At 42.3% G+C, this 18,893-nt stretch overlaps 2 protein-coding genes across 5 annotated transcripts in view; both read right to left on the bottom strand.

Annotated features, from left to right (window-relative positions):
* Window positions 1-2,663, bottom strand: part of usp31 (ubiquitin specific peptidase 31) — a 30,619-nt gene extending 27,956 nt beyond the window's left edge. For all 4 annotated transcript variants that reach the window (XM_053612891.1, XM_053612889.1, XM_053612888.1 and 1 more), the window contains exon 1: window positions 441-2,663. In XM_053612891.1, coding sequence (XP_053468866.1) covers window positions 441-962 — 522 coding nt within the window. In that variant the 5' untranslated portion in view covers window positions 963-2,663. The remainder of the gene's footprint in view (window positions 1-440) is intronic.
* A 2,804-nt stretch (window positions 2,664-5,467) lies between these two features.
* kctd5a (potassium channel tetramerization domain containing 5a) lies at window positions 5,468-18,397 on the bottom strand. Its single transcript, XM_053612604.1, has 6 exons — window positions 17,821-18,397; window positions 16,130-16,238; window positions 15,882-15,973; window positions 14,580-14,675; window positions 10,849-10,974; window positions 5,468-9,366 (listed from the first exon to the last, which is right to left on the bottom strand). Exons 1-6 carry the CDS (start codon window positions 18,043-18,045, stop codon window positions 9,337-9,339), a joined length of 678 nt encoding a protein of 225 aa, XP_053468579.1. The 5' UTR covers window positions 18,046-18,397; the 3' UTR covers window positions 5,468-9,336.
* Window positions 18,398-18,893: the final 496 nt, after the last annotated feature.

Consider the following 18,893-nt stretch of genomic DNA (forward strand, 5'->3'; position numbering starts at 1 on the left):
TTCCACTAGATTTTGGGGTGTGTCTGTGGGGATTTGTGTTCATTCAGCTACAAGAGCATTAGTGAGGTTGAGATCAGACACTGATGTTGATGTGAGGAGACTTAAGTTCCAGTTCATCCCAAAGGTGTTCAGTGGGGTTGAGGTCAGGGCTCTGTGCAAGACACTTGAGTTCTTCCACCTTCTTCCGACCTTAACACACCATGTCTTCATGGAGCTCGCTTTGTGCACAGGGGCGTCGTCATGCTGGAAAAGGTTTGGGCCTCTTAGTTCCAGTGAAGGGAAATTGTAACGCTACAGCGTTCAAAGACATTCTATCTAATTGTGTGCTTCCGACTTTGTAGAAACAGTTTGGTGAAGAACCACATGGGTGTGATAGTTAGATGTCCACATACTTTTGGCCTAAATCCGCATAACATTATAACCCCGAACCCTTGACTCACCTTGAACTCTCGGCTCTGCTGAGGAGTGTATTCGAACGTCCACAGAGCTCGGACGAGTCCAGCCAGCTGCTCCGTCACTTCTCCTTTCTCTTTCCTGGGAGGATGGACCCCGTTGGCCTTGGGCTTATCTTCTTCGTCGGCTTGTCCGCGAAACTGTTCAAGCGCTAAATACTCCGCGAAGAGCTCCGTGTTGCTCAGACACTGCAGGACAGCGTTCATGAAGCACGTGTTACCATGGTTCTTCAGACCGGCCACTCCCGGCACTTTGTCCCGACTGAGGAAGCTGCCACAGTCGCTGTCATCCGAGGCCACCGATCCCTTGCCTTCGTTTTTGAACGCCGCGAATCCTCCGTCGTCCTTCTCCCCTTCGGGCGGCTGAAGCTCGGATCCGAAATGCGACAGAGTGGACAGGGTCTTGAGCACTCGGCTCATAAAACTGCCTACAGATCGCACCGAGCCCCGGCGGAACAGCTTCTTCCCGAGGCCGGACTTCTTCTCTTTGCTCGAGGCTTTGCTCGACATGGCGGACGACTTGCACAATTATTATTAAGGAATAAGAAAAAAAAAATGTAAAGAACCCCAAACAAACCTTTCAGTAGTGTCTGCAAGCCGCCATAATATATTATTCTGTTTAATGGTAGCAGCTCAGCTGATCAATCACTTCACCATGGTTACGACATTGATTTAAAGGTGCATTAAGTAAGATTAGTCTTTAAAAAAAAAAATTCTTTTTCAAGATCAGGTCTTTCCACTTGAATGATTCCCGCCCATGTTCACGAAGCTCCGCCCCCAGGATCCAGAGAGTCCAATAGAGTACAATGTTTATAACAGTAATAGGACTGATTGACAGGAAGCACTTCCAAACATAAACAACCCTTCCAGCCCGAATCGGTTTCCCAAAGGGGTTTTCTCAGCACCTTAAAACACTTTCGCTAAGGCCACGACACACACTATAGTTTTCCCCTACATATCTTCCAGTTCGTTTGAACAAATAATGAATTTTTAAGTGTTCAATAATCCACTACTGTAGCTTTAAAGCTGTTTGGGTGCAAAACACACGATTAGGAGGAACAGCGCAGCGGTAGTGTGTTTGGAAATGGCCATTGTAGTACGGTTTGTTCATGTCCAGCCCGGATGCTCGCTCTGTCTCAGCCCATATTCCGCTCATACCTGTGAGAACCTGGTCCAGAACCGCGCTGAGAGAAGATGTAAACACACAACATGTCGCTAGCATGATGACTAAAATCCTCCTCAGCACTGAGCGCGCCTCGCTTTTCATTAGCTCCTCGGCTATCTAAACACAAACAGCGGACTGAAGTTCATTAGATAGATTTGATCATTATCGTTTTAAATGCTTGGAGCTAAATGAATGCTAACAGTGCACAAGCACTGCAGCAGTACAGCCGAGAGTACAGCCTGTCCTGTCCTGTCCTGACCTGTCCTTTAAGTGTCACTTTACATCCTAATACACAGAAATAAAACACTATTATTCACTTTATCCCTCACTTAGCGTTAGCTAGCTAGCATCACGGCATCAACGCACTGCAAGCCGCATCTAAGAAATGCCAACACCGGCGTGTTATGACTTATTTAGCGGTAGAGCAATGCACCGTCAGTGTACCATGCTAACGCTAACGCTAACTCTAATGCTAATGCTAGGCGAGACCTGCGACTGCGATTTACCCCGACAGCACACCCGCAACATCTCCACCACCGCTCCAGCGTCCGATAACGTCCACAAAGACACCTGTTGTTGTTGTTGTTGTTGTTGTTTGGTTGTTGTTTAGAGTGAGTCCGTGGAGCAGGTCGAGCTCGCGCCGCTTGCTCTCTCTCTGTAAAATCACTGACACTGCATTGGGGCGTTGGGGTTGATGACGTCACGGCATGGCATGGCAAATCTGAGCAGGTAAAGCCAGTGTTTCCTGATGGTGGGGTTCTCCTATCCTGATACAGCTTTTTGCTTTACCCCCCTCCTCATCCCACTGACCATCACACCCCATATGTACTTCTTTACACCTTTGTCTACACTCATGTCCTTGTACTCTGTAATATGACGATGCCCCTGTGCACAAAGCGAGCTCCATGAAGACATGGAGTGTTAAGATCGGAAGAAGGTGGAAGAACTCGAGTGTCCTGCACAGAGCCCTGACCTCAACCCCACTGAACACCTTTGGGATGAACTGGAACTGGAGCCTCCTCGACATCCCAACATCAGTCCCTGATCTCAACCTCACTAATGCTCTTGTCTTGTAGCTGAATGAACACGAATCCCCACAGCCATGCTCCAATATCTAGTGGAAAGCCTTCCCAGAAGAGTGGTGTGCATTATAACAGGAAACAGCGAATACATCTGGAACGAGATGTTCAAGAAGCATCTATGGCTATGATGGTCAGGTGTCCACAAACTTTTGCCTGAATAGTGTAGGATGATGTTTAACTTGCTCATGATCCAAAGCATCTGTGGGTTTGCCTGGGCATCTTCTATAGGAACTGGCTCACTTATATAATTATTATTATTTTTAGTAGTAGTAGTAGTATGTTCCTAAGTTATGTTCCCTGGTTATTTGTTTAGTGTCCCGTTTTATTTCACCCCGAACCGAAGCTGGCATTCTGCGCTCTCATAATCAACATTTCCTTTCAAACCTCGGAGCACAAAGCCGAAACATCTTCAGCTATCCGGTATACATATACATATTGTATACGGTTGCTGTACTGTACTTCCATTTCAAATATGCAGTTTTAAAGGAGGAAGGGGGGTATGGGAGAGGGTATCGATTGCGGTGGTTTGCACACATGACAGAAAAAATTAAATCTGGCCTAGCATCAAGGACAGCGGGATCGATGGAAAAGCAAGGTCAGCTGCCCGGGCAGTAGCGTAATAAGAGATGCCAAAGAGGCTGCAATTCCTGAACCACTTCGTGACACACCATCCATCCATCCATCTTCCGTACCGCTTATCCTACATGGGGTCGCGGGGAGCTTGGAGCCAATCCCAGGGAACTCATGGACGGGATACCAATCCATCGCAGGGCACAATCACACACACATTCACACACTACGGACAATTTGGAAAAGCCAATCAACCTACAACGCATGTCTTTGGACTGTTGGAGGAAACCGGAGAACATGGAGGAAACCCCCAAAGTACAGGGAGAACTAAGTGGAATGCAGCTCGTCCAATCAGATTAGTGAACCGGAACAAAATGTTCTGAACTAGTCCGGAGACTGTAAGGAGTTCCTCCTACGAAGCCGTATAGCCCTGTGGTGTTGAATTCATCTGTACAGCACTTTCGATAATACTGTGTGTGCGTGTGTGTGTGTGTGTGTTTCTGTCTCAGACACCTGGCATTTGATGGAGAGCTAAGATACTGTGGGATCTGTTGTTTGGGAAGCTTCCTCTCAGCAACGCTGACTCGCTGCATCTCTGCCAAACGCTACCCCTCCGAATTCAGACCCAGAGTCCTCGTTGCTAATAGAGTATTGAGCTCTTCACTCGATTGGCTGCTTTGTTGCTATGGTCTAAAGTGCAGAAAGAACCCGAAAGCGTGCTGAGCACCGAGCAGTTCACACACTCGTGCACCACAAAAAAGGCAACAAATGAGTCACGGCATGTTTAAGGCTCGTGGGGAAATTGCCCGGGCGGGGTAGCTGCAGGGGGTTCTCACACGGCACACGCCGTTTATCTCATCCAAATGTTTACACTGGAAATGTGTAAGGAGATCAATCGTCGTGAGAACGTTGAATGGACGGTTTGTGCAGCGAGACAGTTCATAGCACACGTCTTACAGATAAGTAAATGGAACGGAAATGCAATGGCATGCAATAAATAATAAACAGTTGAAAAAAAAACAGGTTATGTAATTAAAATGATCATGCACAAAGTACTTAGACCTTAGAGGTGCAGTTTAAAGGGTTTTGTTTTTTTAGTCCTACAATAATCAAAACTACACGTGAAATTGTGTGATTTCTAATATTCCAGTATAACGTGCATTATTAATATTACTGCTGTTTCTAATTATACAGTAGTACTAGCTCTGGCTGTGTGTTTGGAATGACTGTGGTGTTTCACTTTGAGGTCATTTGGTCATCTTTTACTTCAACGTGTGAAGTACAAACCTTTGAGTATCTGTACCTGAAAAAAAAAAAAAAAAAAAAACATCCCCACAGCAGGATGCTTCCCTACAGCGACGGAGCTGGCCTGGTGAGAAGCGGTGCCTGGTTTCCTCACTGCTCGTCAATCAGATCGTCATTCTTGTTTTCATCAGACCATGAAGTCTTATTTAAAGCGACCATGAAGTCCTCCAAGCAAGCCGTCGTGCACCTTTTACCGGGTCGTGGTTCCGAACGTAAATGGCCAGTTTTGGTGGAGTACTGCAGAGACGCCCTTGTCAGATTCGCCTTCTAAAGGCTAAACAGGACTTTTAGACGTCTTGGCAACCAGCTCTCAGAAAAATCCTTCAGAAGTTCTGAATCGCGGTCATTTAAGAAGGATGGACACCATCGCTGTGCTCTCCGGGTTCTTCAAAGCTGCAGTTTCAGTACCTTTCTCAGATTTGCGTCTCAAGCAATGACTATACATTCAGTATATGAGTGGACAACATGGTGCTGTTGACTCTCATTGTGCAGTTTTGGAGCCTAAATTTGGTGGAATTGACCATGCAGAGTAGATACAGCGGGTCGCCTATCGTCCACCTGTAATCAGTCGTTCTTTCTGTTGGGAGCGCGCACGCAGAGGGATATTACCTGAACTCAAGATGGTGCATCGAACGCTAGCTCAAAGTGGTAGTACTTCATTCATATGCAAGATGATAAATGACCTATAGATTTTTGCACAAGTATATTGGTTATTTTGCTGTCAGGAAAAGATTTCAGAGCTTCGGTTTTCCTCCGTCACCTGCAGTAAGTTACACATCTGAATGGAGAAGGGCTGGTTTATGCACCGCCTGTTCTGCTGCTGGAGTGAATGACCAACCTTAACAAACTACAAGTGTCCACTAAGGTCATACAGTCAACAATAAATAGTTATGAAATCCAGCTAGTGTTCGACGCCTCGGTCTGTGCCATCACCGCATTCACTAATGTTGGTTTGCTCGCAGAATAAGACGTGGATTTGCTACAGAACACGTCAAGAGCCTCAACAGGAAAACAATATATTTGCACAGAACGTACAGTAATGTCTGCAATTGATCGTTTTACATATTAATAAATAACGCAGTAGTTCGAGCCAGATTAAGTTCAGGGAACACACCTCGGCATCCGTGCTCCCAGCATGAAGCGCGAGTGGTACGGGTGGACGAGGCGCGGACCCACTGTATCTACTGCTCATGGTCTGGCACAAGTTTTGACCTATTGCGCAAACTCAATCAATTCTACTAACTTAGATTTTTTTAGGCTTCAATTCTAGTTGTATAGCGACAATGGACATGGCCACAAAGCAGCGTTACAGAAATACTTCAATTCCGGATACAAATTTTTAATTTATATATCCCTAATGAGCAAGCCAGAGGTAAGGCTGGCAAGGAAAAACTCCCTCTGGCTTCAATACTGCACAAGGGGTGTCATTGGTACCATGTCTGGCTATCTGTTTTCCGTACTGCTGATCCTGCACTGGGACGCAGGGGAGCCTGGAGCCTATCCTGGGGAACTCTGGGCACAAGGCAGGGGACACCCTGGACGGTCTGCCAACCAATCACGCACTACGGACAATTTGGAAATGTCAATCAGCCTACAACAGGTCTTTGGACTGTTCGAGTAAAGCAGAATACCTTGAGGAAACCCCCAAAACAGGGAGAACATGCAAACTCCGACCACGCAGTGGGTGTGGGCCTGGAGGTACGAGACAAATGTTGTCCACTCAAATACACAGTTTATACACTGTCTCAGAGGTCTATGGACCATTTCGTTTAACCAATGGCTTGTTTTGTGGTTTGACCCACACTAACAGAGCACAGCTACACTCCCTCCAGTGGCTTCCCGATTGCCTACAAAGCCAGAAATGGACCTTACCTTAAAAGCACTTATCACACCCCACTCCCTCAGAACCTCCAGCACCGCTCGACCGGTACAATCATCTCACACAGTATAAAGAATACCGTGCATCAAGGTTTCTCTCTTTTGGGCGCTCAGGTGTTGGAATGAACTTCCCCTAGACCTACCTTTTCATTGAGTACTTAAATTAGCACTTTGTTTTTGAAATAAATAAAGATATAAACATTGTGTTGTCTCGTAGACTATCGACCTGGAACACGATCATAAAGCCTGTAGGATATCCACCAAAACTGACTAGCACTGTTTTTCACAAGTTTTTCTTTACTTTTAAAATCTGCTTTAGAAACAAATGCAAGAGTTGCTCATTAAACAGTTGATAGCAGTATGAGCTCTCAGAGCTGTAATGATAATAATAATAACCCATAGTGCCTAGAGTCTAAAAGCAGTCTAAGCATGCCCTCTGCTGTCCTACACAGATCTCTGCTCTAAGGAGGGAAGAGGTGTGGACGCTGGTTAATATTTCAGCTGTATTGACAAAAAGACGCGAGTTTAATTCACCACATGACCATCTCAGCCCATTTCCTAAACCCTATTCTAATCATTCTTATTATTCCTCAGAGAACGACTTGATCTCGTCACACGTAACAGCTTTGTGTTAAAACGCGCCACAAAAGGTTTGCAATTCAACAAGGTTTTTATTAAGATAGTCCTGGATCTAGCATTACCGTCATATGGATTTCCCCAAGTTGTTAACTTGCAAGTACATATAATAATAATAATAATAATAATAATAATAATAATAATAATAATAACAACAAGAAGTACAATTTTAAGCATAAAAATATGAATACAAAAAAAAAAAAAAAACCATTTTAAGAGTAATATAGGAACAGCAGTGACAAAGTGGAGCAGACGCCATTTTGGGCCTGTTTCTGCTCGTTTTAAAAAAAAATACAGATTGCACGCAAAAAAAGGAGGAGGAGGAGGAGACTCCTGGGGAACTGACATGGGTGGACGTGCAGAGGGAGCAAGGCGCCGGAGTGCACGTGTGAGGAAGGCTACACCTCCCTGCAAATTCGGGAGAAAAGTACAGCGCCACTTTCCAGCCTCGGCGAACGAAGGCATCACAAGACACTGGTACAGTGAGCTGTAATCATCGCTCCACTGGTGAGGACCAAAAGGTTCTCTGATTGCCAAGACACAGGCAGGACAGTAACTAGTGCGAGAACGGGACGTTACGTAAACAGAAGTATTAAAATCCGACAAACTACGCTATGGTGCCACGGTGTCCGTGTATGTAAACGTGAAAGGACAAAAACAAGTTTTTTTTTTGTTTTTTTTTTAATTTAGAAAAACACTAGGCATGTAAACATAGCCTTGATCAGGCTGTACAGAGAGAGAGATCGAGATCAAGGTCGCCTGGACCTCATGCGAGCGTTATACCTCATATTTATTCCTTGATTTTAAAAGCCCTTTGCGTGTGAAAGACAGACAGACGTAGGGAAAGTTAGCGTGCACTAGTGACGACTGTCTATTTACTTATTTATTTATATACAGATACACTTGCAGCCCAGCAAAGCGGTTCGCTCGCGTGTCCCAGACCGCAACGGAATTCAGACATTTTGTTGGTTGTGTATTACGTAAAGGCAACGGCATCAGAAAACATCATACTGATATTAAAACTTAAAAAAACAGGACTGACTCGAACAACTGCGAATCTTAAGATGAATGTAAAAAAAAAATGTAAAAAAAAAACCTCGATTGCATACTGCTACAGGTTTCAGGTTACGATTCGTTACGATGATAAACTACGCCGTGGCGCCGGTTAGGGGTATATGGATACCGTTTAAAAAAAAAAAAAAAAAAAAAAAAAAAAAAAAAAAAAAAAATCCAACACCAAATATAATGCACTTCAATAAAAACTTTTTTTTTTTTTTACCAAAACAGCATGTAAGCATCTTTATATAGCGCCGACAGAATCCTTTTCATCTTTCGCATCTACTGTATACACCCCTAGTGTGATCATACTTTAGACACAATTATACAAAGTGTCATCTGTCAGTAAACATTTAAAAAATATTCAAATAAAAAATACTACCTAATAACAGTCACCGTCAATAATAATAAAGCAGTTTTTTTTTTAAAACAGCAACAAAAAAAAAAGGTAAATAACTTAATAATAATAATAATAAAAAAAGGTCACAATAAATGTAAGTTTGCAGTTATGCAAGTAAACTGGAAAAAAAGAGAAGCTCTCCTCAAAATGAAAAAAGTTAAAATTATATATATATATATAGCAAAACGTTTGGAACGAATCCAACATTGGAAGACGAAGTTCAGCACCGCCTTTCGACATTTACGTCTATTGTATTTCTTTCAGAAAAAAAAAAAACAAAACAAAAAAGATCAGTTGGTTGTTACTGTAACCTTGAAGTAAATCATAATGAAAGAGAAAAAATGTCTTTTTTGTAAGCATTTATATAGAAAACACCACTGGTGAACACCGACGCGTCGGTCTCCATGGTAACACCTCCAATGCACAACACGGTAACTGTACGCTTTTTGACCAGCGAATTTATCACCGTGACAAAATTTTAAATCATACACTTATTATTTCGTCTCGGAATAAGAAACTGCTCACTGGAGCGGATGACGTAATGACTGGTGTTCAGAATGTCGAGCTGAGACCCTGAGGAAACTGGACCATGATATAAATGCTGCCCTTTGTTTTTATGCTTGAAACTGACATGCATATTCCTGATTTGTTTCTTCTATGAACATAAAGCAATTATATAATATTTTTTAAAAGTAAAACCCCTCCGATATGAACAGCCTCTCTTCCGTCTCGCCGGTTTTTCTTCTCCTGATCCCGTGCGTCATGCTGTGTAGGACCCGGCTCGCTTCACAGTCACATTCGAGAGCCTTGTTCTTGAAGAATCTGTTAAAGTAAGACAGAAACCGAACATTAAATAAATTTAACACGCAAAAACTAAACAAAAAGGCATTCAAATGCGAGCGCACTAAAGAACGACTGAATCGTAAATGCTTCAATTATTCTGTCCAAGAACATGAAGTATAATGAGAATGGCATTAAACATTAACGATGGGATGGAACGAGCCAGAGCAGAGGAGAGCTGAAGTGAAATCGATGGCTGCGAGGGCGTTTTCGGGGACAAGACGGTCTTGCTGCTGGATGAAGCGCTGAAATATTGAGGAGGTTTTCCAGCACTAACTATGTCTTCTGGATGAGCTGAAAGTCTCACGGCACTGCTGAGAAACTGTCGAACATTCATAGACTTAAAAAAATAAAGAACGAAATAAATAGACGTGACCTGGACTTCTTATAAAAGGTTAAAATTCTACAGGGTGTCCCAAAAGTCTCCATACACATGCAGAATTTACACTTTTGAACAAAATGGTTCCTACTTAGTGTATATTATTTTATGTTGAGTTCAGACTTTGAAGGAAAAAAAAAAACAAAAAAAAAGGTGCTGAAAACATTCTCACGGCTGGATCCTGGGGTAGGGGAGGTGAGGCACGGAGGTGGAAAGTATTCACACTTGCACTAAGCATGTGAGCGTGTCCTCCTCTAGGAGGCGCCGTCGCTCGACCCACACCGGAACTTAGTGAATTACACAGCGAATAAAAGCTGGGTTTCTTCTAAAGCTGCGTGTTCATCAGGAGTGTTAGAAGGAAGAGGAAGTACCGCGAGCAATCCCTCAGGCTGAAATCCTCACCTTTTATACAACATTAACACTATCACGATTGTTCTTCTCCATGAATGAATCTGTTATACGGTCAACATGGCGCACGTGCGTGCTTGTGTGCGTTGATACTCGCTGTTTAGAACTTTATCACAGAGGACGAGTGTTTATTATAAGGCACCACGTCTGAAAGCGTTTCGGCACACGAGCCCGTCTGTAAACGACGGAACATTCTGGATGCAACGAGGGAAAACGTTCTTGCTCGCACTTCAGATGTACTCTAAACGGTATTACACCGATGTGAAAGATTTACTCGGAAATCGATTAAACGTGCATCTCATCTCGGAGGGAAAAAGGGGGTGTGGCCAGATATATGCAATGTCTGTCGTGAACGCGTTTCATCGTTATGGCAGAAAACAATACCAGAAGCTGGTTACGAGTGTGCTGTGATTAGCATTCAGTCAGTTTTTCTTTGTGATTAATTCGTTGTTAACTGAATTAATAAATACAGTTAACTCAGTAAGGTTAAGCTCGTTATAAAATGTAAATAATATTTTAACTTCGTGAACGCTGTGTCGAACAGTGACGTCGCCGTGATAAACACCACGCCATTTCGTTTTCTAAATCTTACGACTTACATGATGAATCCACCAGTGAGCCACGATACTATCTGCAAATCGTCTCAGGTGTGTGTAGCGGCGTAGCAGTGTGCTTACCTTAGCCTTGTCGCTCTGCTCACTGTTTGTGCCGTACGACTGATTGTGCAGCTCCTTGGACACGACGCAGAGGAACTCCGCCTGGTCTTCGTTTCCGTAGTTGTACGAGGAGCCGATACTGACCAGCTGGAGGAACAAAAATAAATTAGATCGGCACAGCCCGTTAATGAGTGAGGACAAAGCACGGGTTTCTGACAATCTTATAAAGAAACAAGCTATACGAACGTCTCATCAACCAACCGAATACTTCTGTAGCCCACTCCGACGTGGACAAACAAATGGTAGGTTTTGTGTTTGAGTGGGGCGTGATGCACACCTCCAAACTAATCTGATTTAAATGTTAAAAAGTGACTCCGAGGCACAGCAGCTCACCCTTCTCCCTCGGGGTACGAGACCAGAGGGTTTCATCCTGCAGTAACGGGAGCGAACGACACAGAGAACGTCGAGTGCAAACTGGGTCAGATAACCAGTTTGTTTATTTATTTATTTATATTTACAGAAGACAGTTAACACAGCGGAAGCCGTGGGTGTCGTCACGCTTTGCTGTATTTCAGATAAACAGTTAATGGGCTAGTTTCATGTCTATAGGCAATAAACTATTTCACACATTTGACGTTGTTTGGATCTTTTCCAAAATCTAAATCAGTTCACCGGCTGCTTACGATAATAATTCTATACAAATCCTACGTCCAACCGCTCGCCTTTGAGATAACGCATATTCATATGGACCATGTTCGTCCTGTCCTGATCAGAAACCTACACAAAGACTAGATTTGGGCAAAGAGTCTCATATCCCGATTACTGAAGACATTTCTACAATACACAACACACTTCACGACATGCGTTAGTTTTAGACGTCGACTGATTGTGGATTTTATCGATACCGATAACTGATTTGGCCAATTAATCAACCGATAGCTTTTAAAACTGATACTGAATGAAAATATAACAGTAGAATACTGCTGAACTTTAGTAGAAAATTAAACAGTACTAACTTTACCATGAAAATGTACTGTTTTTTTTTTAAACTAAATAAATATATAAATATTAATGTATATTAACTATTAATAAACATTAAAGTAAATAAATGATATACATCCAAACTGAACCGAAAAGTAACACTCCAAATAATAAATAAAACCCAGAAAATGAATAATAAAAACACTTCAAATAACACAACAAAATTAATCAAGTGATTGTTTATATTTCACCTCTAGAGGCCGCTCTCGCACAGTATAATGACAGCGGACACACTTCTCAGCCGCTCCACAAAGAGGAAACACTATCGGTGTGGATTTTTGCCGATATACGATTAGTTCCAGTGATCAGTTATCGGTGCTGATTAATCCGGGGAAAAAAACAATAAATCAGTCGAACTCTAATCGATTTGCTCACAAACTGCCAGTAATACAGTAGCGTTGTTAAACACTGTTAGAAATAACTGTTTTCATTAAGCTATTTAATAATGAATGTATTTTTAATTTTTTTTAATATCTATAAAAATAAATAAATGTCAGTTTTTATGGCCCGAGAGTACCGCCAACCGTCCAAGGTCACCACAACATCACAATGGAAATAGTATTCAAAATAAACCCTTAAAAGTTTTAAAACACTGAAAAACATTTTACAGTTTTAAAGATTCAAAATCACTGTTAATGTGAAATACAATGTGTAAAAAAAAAAAAAAAAAAAAGGTACAGTTTTTTTCTGTACTGTAAAAAAAAAAAAAACAGTACAGAACTTTAACATCAAATCAGCTGCTTCTGCTTAGAAATCAGTTTAGAACCAGTTCTCATGATACCCTTTTCTGAGATATCGTGGGTATCGTATACACGGTTTATTACGGTACCGAGATCATGTCCTCACATCACCCTGCACCTTACACACCGATTTTTATATTCAAATCCCGTAAACGCAGAAAAACCTTCGTATCCTACTCGTGCTCCTGAGGGCATCGGTCTGTCCGTGCAGAGCCGTAAACAGATTTAAATATTTTTACTGACACAGAAGTGAGTCGAAACAACTTCCACTTTACCCTTACTAGTCATTTCGTGCTCCAGGCGGTCTCTGCATTTGACCTTTTATGAAGTTTTGTGGGCGTCGCTAAATGCAAATGAGCTGTACCGGGAACGTGCTTTGCATTATATATCCACACACACACACGTATGTAAAGCCATACTAAATACGTAAAAGAAATAAGTTCAGTTTGGCTTATTCAAACACTTGCACACAACTGTACAAAATAAATAAATAAATAAAAAGATCGATGAAGTAATTTTAAAGACTTCTAAATAAAGATGCCTTTAGACAAGAAGAATAATGTATCTAGCAAACACCAGGCTGGGATTAACAGAGTGTGGTGCTGTAGCGTGACCACACTTTACATATTTATTTAAAGGTATAGTCGTTATCTTAATCACTCACCCAATCCCATATACGGATAATAGGACCTTGTCCAACACCGTCATTTTATCTCCCCCAGGCGGTGAACTCTTATCAAGTGCCACGACCCACGAGGAACTCCATCGCTTTCCACTCATGAGCTCACAATAAAAGGCTGCAGCATGAACGGTTTCGATGGATTTAGCTTTTATTACTTGTACAATATTAATAAATATTACTTGGATTTAACTCGTCGTTCTGAGGGAATCCCTGCAGCGGTCGATAGAGGAATGAATTAGTCCTGCACTAACCATCGCGCACTCTTATTCTCCCACGGAATTATAAACATTATTAAACCAGCAGCCATTTCCGTTTATTTACCCATCGTGCTCTGCACTGCTACGCCGAAACACAGCCTGGTGATTTTCTGACAAAATTCCTTATTTGATGCAGGAGGAGGAAAGGAAAAAAAAACAACAAAACATGAGACATTTACAGCGAGGAGAAAGACGTGATTGTAGGCCGCGGCTACAGGCGGACGAACTGCTGATCCTGAACGAACAGCTGCTCATTCACTTCACACTTCCAGAAGAAATACCACACCCAGAGACAGAGGGCAGTTTAGAAACTATTGCAGGTCAAGAGACTGCAAACTGGACTGCCATCAGAGAACTGGGCTCGAGTTTCTTTTTCAAAATTAGAGTTAAACCAAGAAAAGAGAAAAGAAAAAAAAAACAACTGTTTACGCTTTTGTTTGTGATTCTGTACCATTTATCTTTAGTCATGTTTAACACTTACATAACTTTTAGATTATTTTAATTAGTATAGCTTTATCTTACATGTCTACACTAAATTAAATTTAAAAATATAATTATTTCTTCTTTTTGTTCTTGGTGACCGAATCTAGCCGCCGTATCACTCGGCACACACTGATGTGACTAACCAGAGCGCTTTACTTTAAAAACATAAACGTCTTTACGTTAATAGCACATTTATGTACACGGTTCATACCTCGTCATCATTTCTTTCGTTCCGATTTCCGGCACGTTTATGCCTCGCTGATAGGTGTGGTTTTTCCCCACTCAGGTTACAGATCTTTCAGGAGGTTTAAAGGGTTTTTTTTTTTTTTTTTTAAAACACAAACACTAATTTGTAGGCATTAAAAAAAACCTCAGTTTAATGTTTGTTTGTTTTTTTGTTTGTTTATTTTACTACTGTTTGTTAGCTGAATTATATATCGTGATACGCATCGTCCTCGAGTATCGTGATATGATATTTTTGTCATATCGCCCATCCCTACCACCCCTACCACCTCTACCACCACCACCACCACCACCACCTGCGCTTACCTGTTCAAACTTCCAGCCGTCCGACATGGTGGAGACCATCTGAGTGAGTTCCTCCTCTTGGCACTGGAGGACTCGGTAGACGTGCTTTACAGGAAGCTGGAAAGAAACAAAAAGCGGTATTACTCTCGCGTGTCAGGATGAATGGCACCTCTGGTCCAAAATCATGGCTGCGGTGTTTGGTGGTGAACTCATGTGTAGACAGATGGTGCTGAATCGTTCCCTCCAGCCCCAGCACGCTAGCATTCCAGTGCTACTCCTACAGGAGGCTAAATTTGGTGGGCGGACTGCGCTAACTGACCCACTGAGCTCAACAGACTGGCATGAACACACCGAGCCTGCGCAAATGATAAGATCTGAATCACGAGCGCTTCAAAAAGACCGAGTGTTGTCTGAGGATGATTTGCTATGAACGGCCGTTTCTTCTGGAAACCTACACGCTGTTACGCCACACTGACACTGGAGACTCCTTTCGTAAATCTCTCGGAAACTGTCACTACAAGCTATAGAAACCGCAACGTATTAGAACGAGTGCTTTAACAGAAACCTGTGCTATAACACTGCACTCGACTAAAACCCGGAACTCATCGACCCTGGTTCACTACACTGATGACTCGACTTCCTGCGACAGGACTACGTACTCGCATTGTAAAACATCACCGCTATCAGGCAGGACCGATGTCTTTCTGACATTGAATGTCAAAGAAATTTGCGTCGTAGGCTGGATAGTGGATTTTTAAAAATCATTAAACACTTCACATTTGTTTGACTCAAACAAACCGCATCTACAGTGTGAGGAATCTAAAAGCCACAACGACGAGAACGAGCTGCGTACATTTGTAGACGAAGTTGGCCGGGAGTTCATCCGGTCTGAGAGGCTTCAGAAAACATGATGCTCATTTCCAGTAAGGGAACATAGTGAGCATCGATGCTCCCTGGTTTTTAAGATTTTTTTTTTTAAAGGAGAGAACGTTCCAGTGTACTGGAAGGATTTTGGGATTGAGACAGCCCTTAAAATGGCCAACACCCTGATCGGTGCTCTGAACTACTGAACTCAGGAGCTGATTGAGACGCACCCGTTCTTACCTTTAAAGGAGCTCTACTGTATATACAAGCATTATCTCTAGATCAATCAACATACACGGACACAATCTCGTCTAAAACAAATAGTTAGAGATAATATCTACTTTACTTTAAATAACCACGTTGTTTAAGAGAGAGGTGGTCGCTCTTAACAGCAGAAATTTCCACTCTATAACATACTCAATTCCCATCTGTTCTCACACACACACACACTTTACTCACCTGAGACGTTTTGCAGTCCCGTTCCCTGATTTTGTCTTTCACTAGTTTTATCAACGAGGTGATGTTATAAAACTCTGCCTCTTCCAGAACACCTAGTCAACAATAAGAGGTCATTAACGATCAATCGACACAATGTGCAACAAATAAATAAACAGAAAGCCTTCACTGAGAGCCCAGGAGGGAAAAAACAAAACAAAACAAAATAAACATGCAGATCCAGAGAGGAGACCAGAGCATTCCCATCATACCTTCCTCTGCGAGGCCTCGGTTGAGCACCAGCTTTCCGTGTCTCAGATAATTGAGGACTGGGCCGAAGTACGTGGGGTCTCGGTCGATCAGGTACGCGCCTGTCTCATCCTAGAGTTCGGATCGAAAGATAAAAAGGAAAATTTTAAGAGGTTTCTTGAAAAGGTTAGAACAAGCCATTTTACATCCTGACTCAATCATGGTGGATGGAAATCACGTGAATAATTCCAGATCTGAGAGAAAGAAAAAAAATAAAAATCATCTCACAATCTGCTCTTTTGCTTCATTTAACGTTACACGTTTCAGAGCCGGATTCGGAAACAGTGTCACGAGTCAAATTCAGACAAGCTGTGTTTACTGAATTGAATACGTGCTAACGTAGTCTTCTTCACTCTCCTGACTTGTGTAGTTCAGCGATAAGCGGTGTCCATCTCGCGCCACTAAAACAAACAAGTGCAGTGTCTCAAACCGCATGCGAACATACAGCTGGGGGCTGTACAGCGCTGTACAGAGGGGCAGTATGTCCGAATTCTCAGTAGGTGAGGAATACCCGGATCGTGTACTACTTCCGGTGAGATTTTGCAGTGTGCAACCATTGGACATTACGAGACAAAAATTCCCATAATGGAGTTATGGACGAGCTCAGGGGAAAAAAAAAAAAGTGGAGGAAGACACTGTCGGTTCTTTTTAAGCATTTAAACCTTGGTTAAACAGGACTTGTTTATTAATAATACACTAATAAATTGTTAATTTGAACGTTTAAACACGAAAACAGTTTGAATTTTTTTTTTAAACCGACCAAGCTAAGCCACCATTTATGAAATGACTGACTGACAGGAGGCACACCACAACGTAAACAAACTTCCGGACCGTATCCGGACGTGAACAAATATTCCGGACCGGAAGCCAGTTTTCCAAACGGGTTTTCTCAGCGACTTGATACACTTTCTCACTAAGCACGCGGATTAAATATTTATATATTATTTTATTTGACATATATTCTGTTACATCTACATGTAATGATTTAAAAAAAAACACACACAAAAAAAACAACGATGGCACCCTTAATGACGTAGGTCTATATAAATAATAGTTTACAACTTTGCTGGTTCTAACTAATCTATTCAGACTAAAGTCTAGGCAAGCTGCTGAATGTCTAGGCTTTAAAGTTCGTTTTAATTTAAACTGCTGTGGAAAAAAGAAAGAAGAGAAATGAGACTTTTATTGATCTAAACAAGTCTAAACAAGTTAGCACTTAGTCACTGACTCATTAACGCCAGTGTTAGCAAGCAGGCTAAAGTTACATGCGTTTAAAATGTCGCTCGGTTTTCGAGTTTCTGTAATAATAATAATAATAATAATAATAATAATAAGTGGAGTATGTGTGTATTTAACTCGGACATGAATGAACAGTTAATCAAATCCGCGGTTGACGTTGTTGAGTGGTGCTGGAGTTTAACCGCTAGCTAACCGCTAACATTTCTGCACACACCGTTATCGCCATCACATCAGTCCCGGAATGTATTTATTTTGTCCTTGTAAGTTATAAAAAATAAAAAATAAAGCGAGCTGTTAATAAATAAAAAAAATAAAGCGAGCTAACAAAACTGATAAACTAAAAATGAAGAGTATTGTTCTTTCTGTTCAGAGCAGTGGCGTGAGCTATCGAGCGGAAAGCTAGCGGTTAACTCGCCTTGTCGGAGTCGAGGTCGGGGTCGGCCTGGCACAGCCGGTACAGGAACGATTTGGGGTCTCGGCACAGGGTCTGCCTGGTGGTGAGGAAATACGTGCCGCCGACGTTAAGGCGAACCCACTTGGACAACGAAGCACTTATGGTTGAATGTATTCGGTCAGCTGCAGACAGGGCGGGACACCTCCGGGCCACAGAGCCGCTCGGGTCAGGGCTCTTCTCCGCCATGCCACCTCCGCTTCTCTCTCTTTCTCCCTCCGCTCCACTCCGCGATACTCTGCCTCCGCTACAGGAACTGAGCTCAAAAGCCGGAAATGATCCGCTTCAATGCGGCCACGCCCACTGAGACAGCGGTTGCCAGGTTGCGTTAACTGGCTCAAACCACAATACGATGTCTCACCGCAACACGATACAACACACAACTTGATACAACACTCAATAAGATACAACACAACAAGATACAACACACAACAAGATACAACACAACACGATACAACACATGTTACAACACCACACAACACGATACAAAACACCATGATACAACACACCACAACACGATTCATCACACCATGATACAACACAACATGATACAACACAACACATTACAACACACAACATGATACAACACAACAAGATACAACACACCATGATACAATACAACACGTTACAACACACCATACAACACGATTCAACACACCATGATGCAATACAACACGATACAACACCACATGATACAAGACAACATGATTCAACACACCACAACACGACACAACGTGACACACCATAGTTAAAGGCCCCAGTGAAGTTTTGTGGATTTTAGTACGAATATTAGTATGAACCTTAAGGTTATCTATAAACTAGTGCGTTCCAAAACAATGACAAAATTCACATTTAGCAGATTCAAAATTCTCTCTCTCTCTTTGCAGTTTTGATGACATCACTCTGCACTTCAGCTTCAGATTGTCCAATCAAATACTCTCTAGAATCAGACGTGTCCCGCCCACAACAATATAAAAATCACCTTGTTGAAGTGGTTGAGCGAGAGAAATCATATCTGCAAGTGCGAGTCGTAAATC

This window comes from Ictalurus furcatus, chromosome 24 (assembly GCF_023375685.1).
Source record: "Ictalurus furcatus strain D&B chromosome 24, Billie_1.0, whole genome shotgun sequence".
Taxonomy (NCBI): Eukaryota; Metazoa; Chordata; class Actinopteri; order Siluriformes; family Ictaluridae; genus Ictalurus; species Ictalurus furcatus.

Coding starts and splice junctions, on each gene's coding strand:
- kctd5a (XM_053612604.1), bottom strand. CDS start 18,045: ATGGCGGAGAAGAGCCCTGACCCGAGCGGCTCTGTGGCCCGGAGGTGT. Junction 14,676..15,881: donor GGGACTGCAAAACGTCTCAG/GTGAGTAAAGTG, acceptor GTTTCTTTCCAG/CTTCCTGTAAAGCACGTCTA. Junction 10,975..14,579: donor ACGGCTGGAAGTTTGAACAG/GTAAGCGCAGGT, acceptor TTGTTCCTCCAG/CTGGTCAGTATCGGCTCCTC.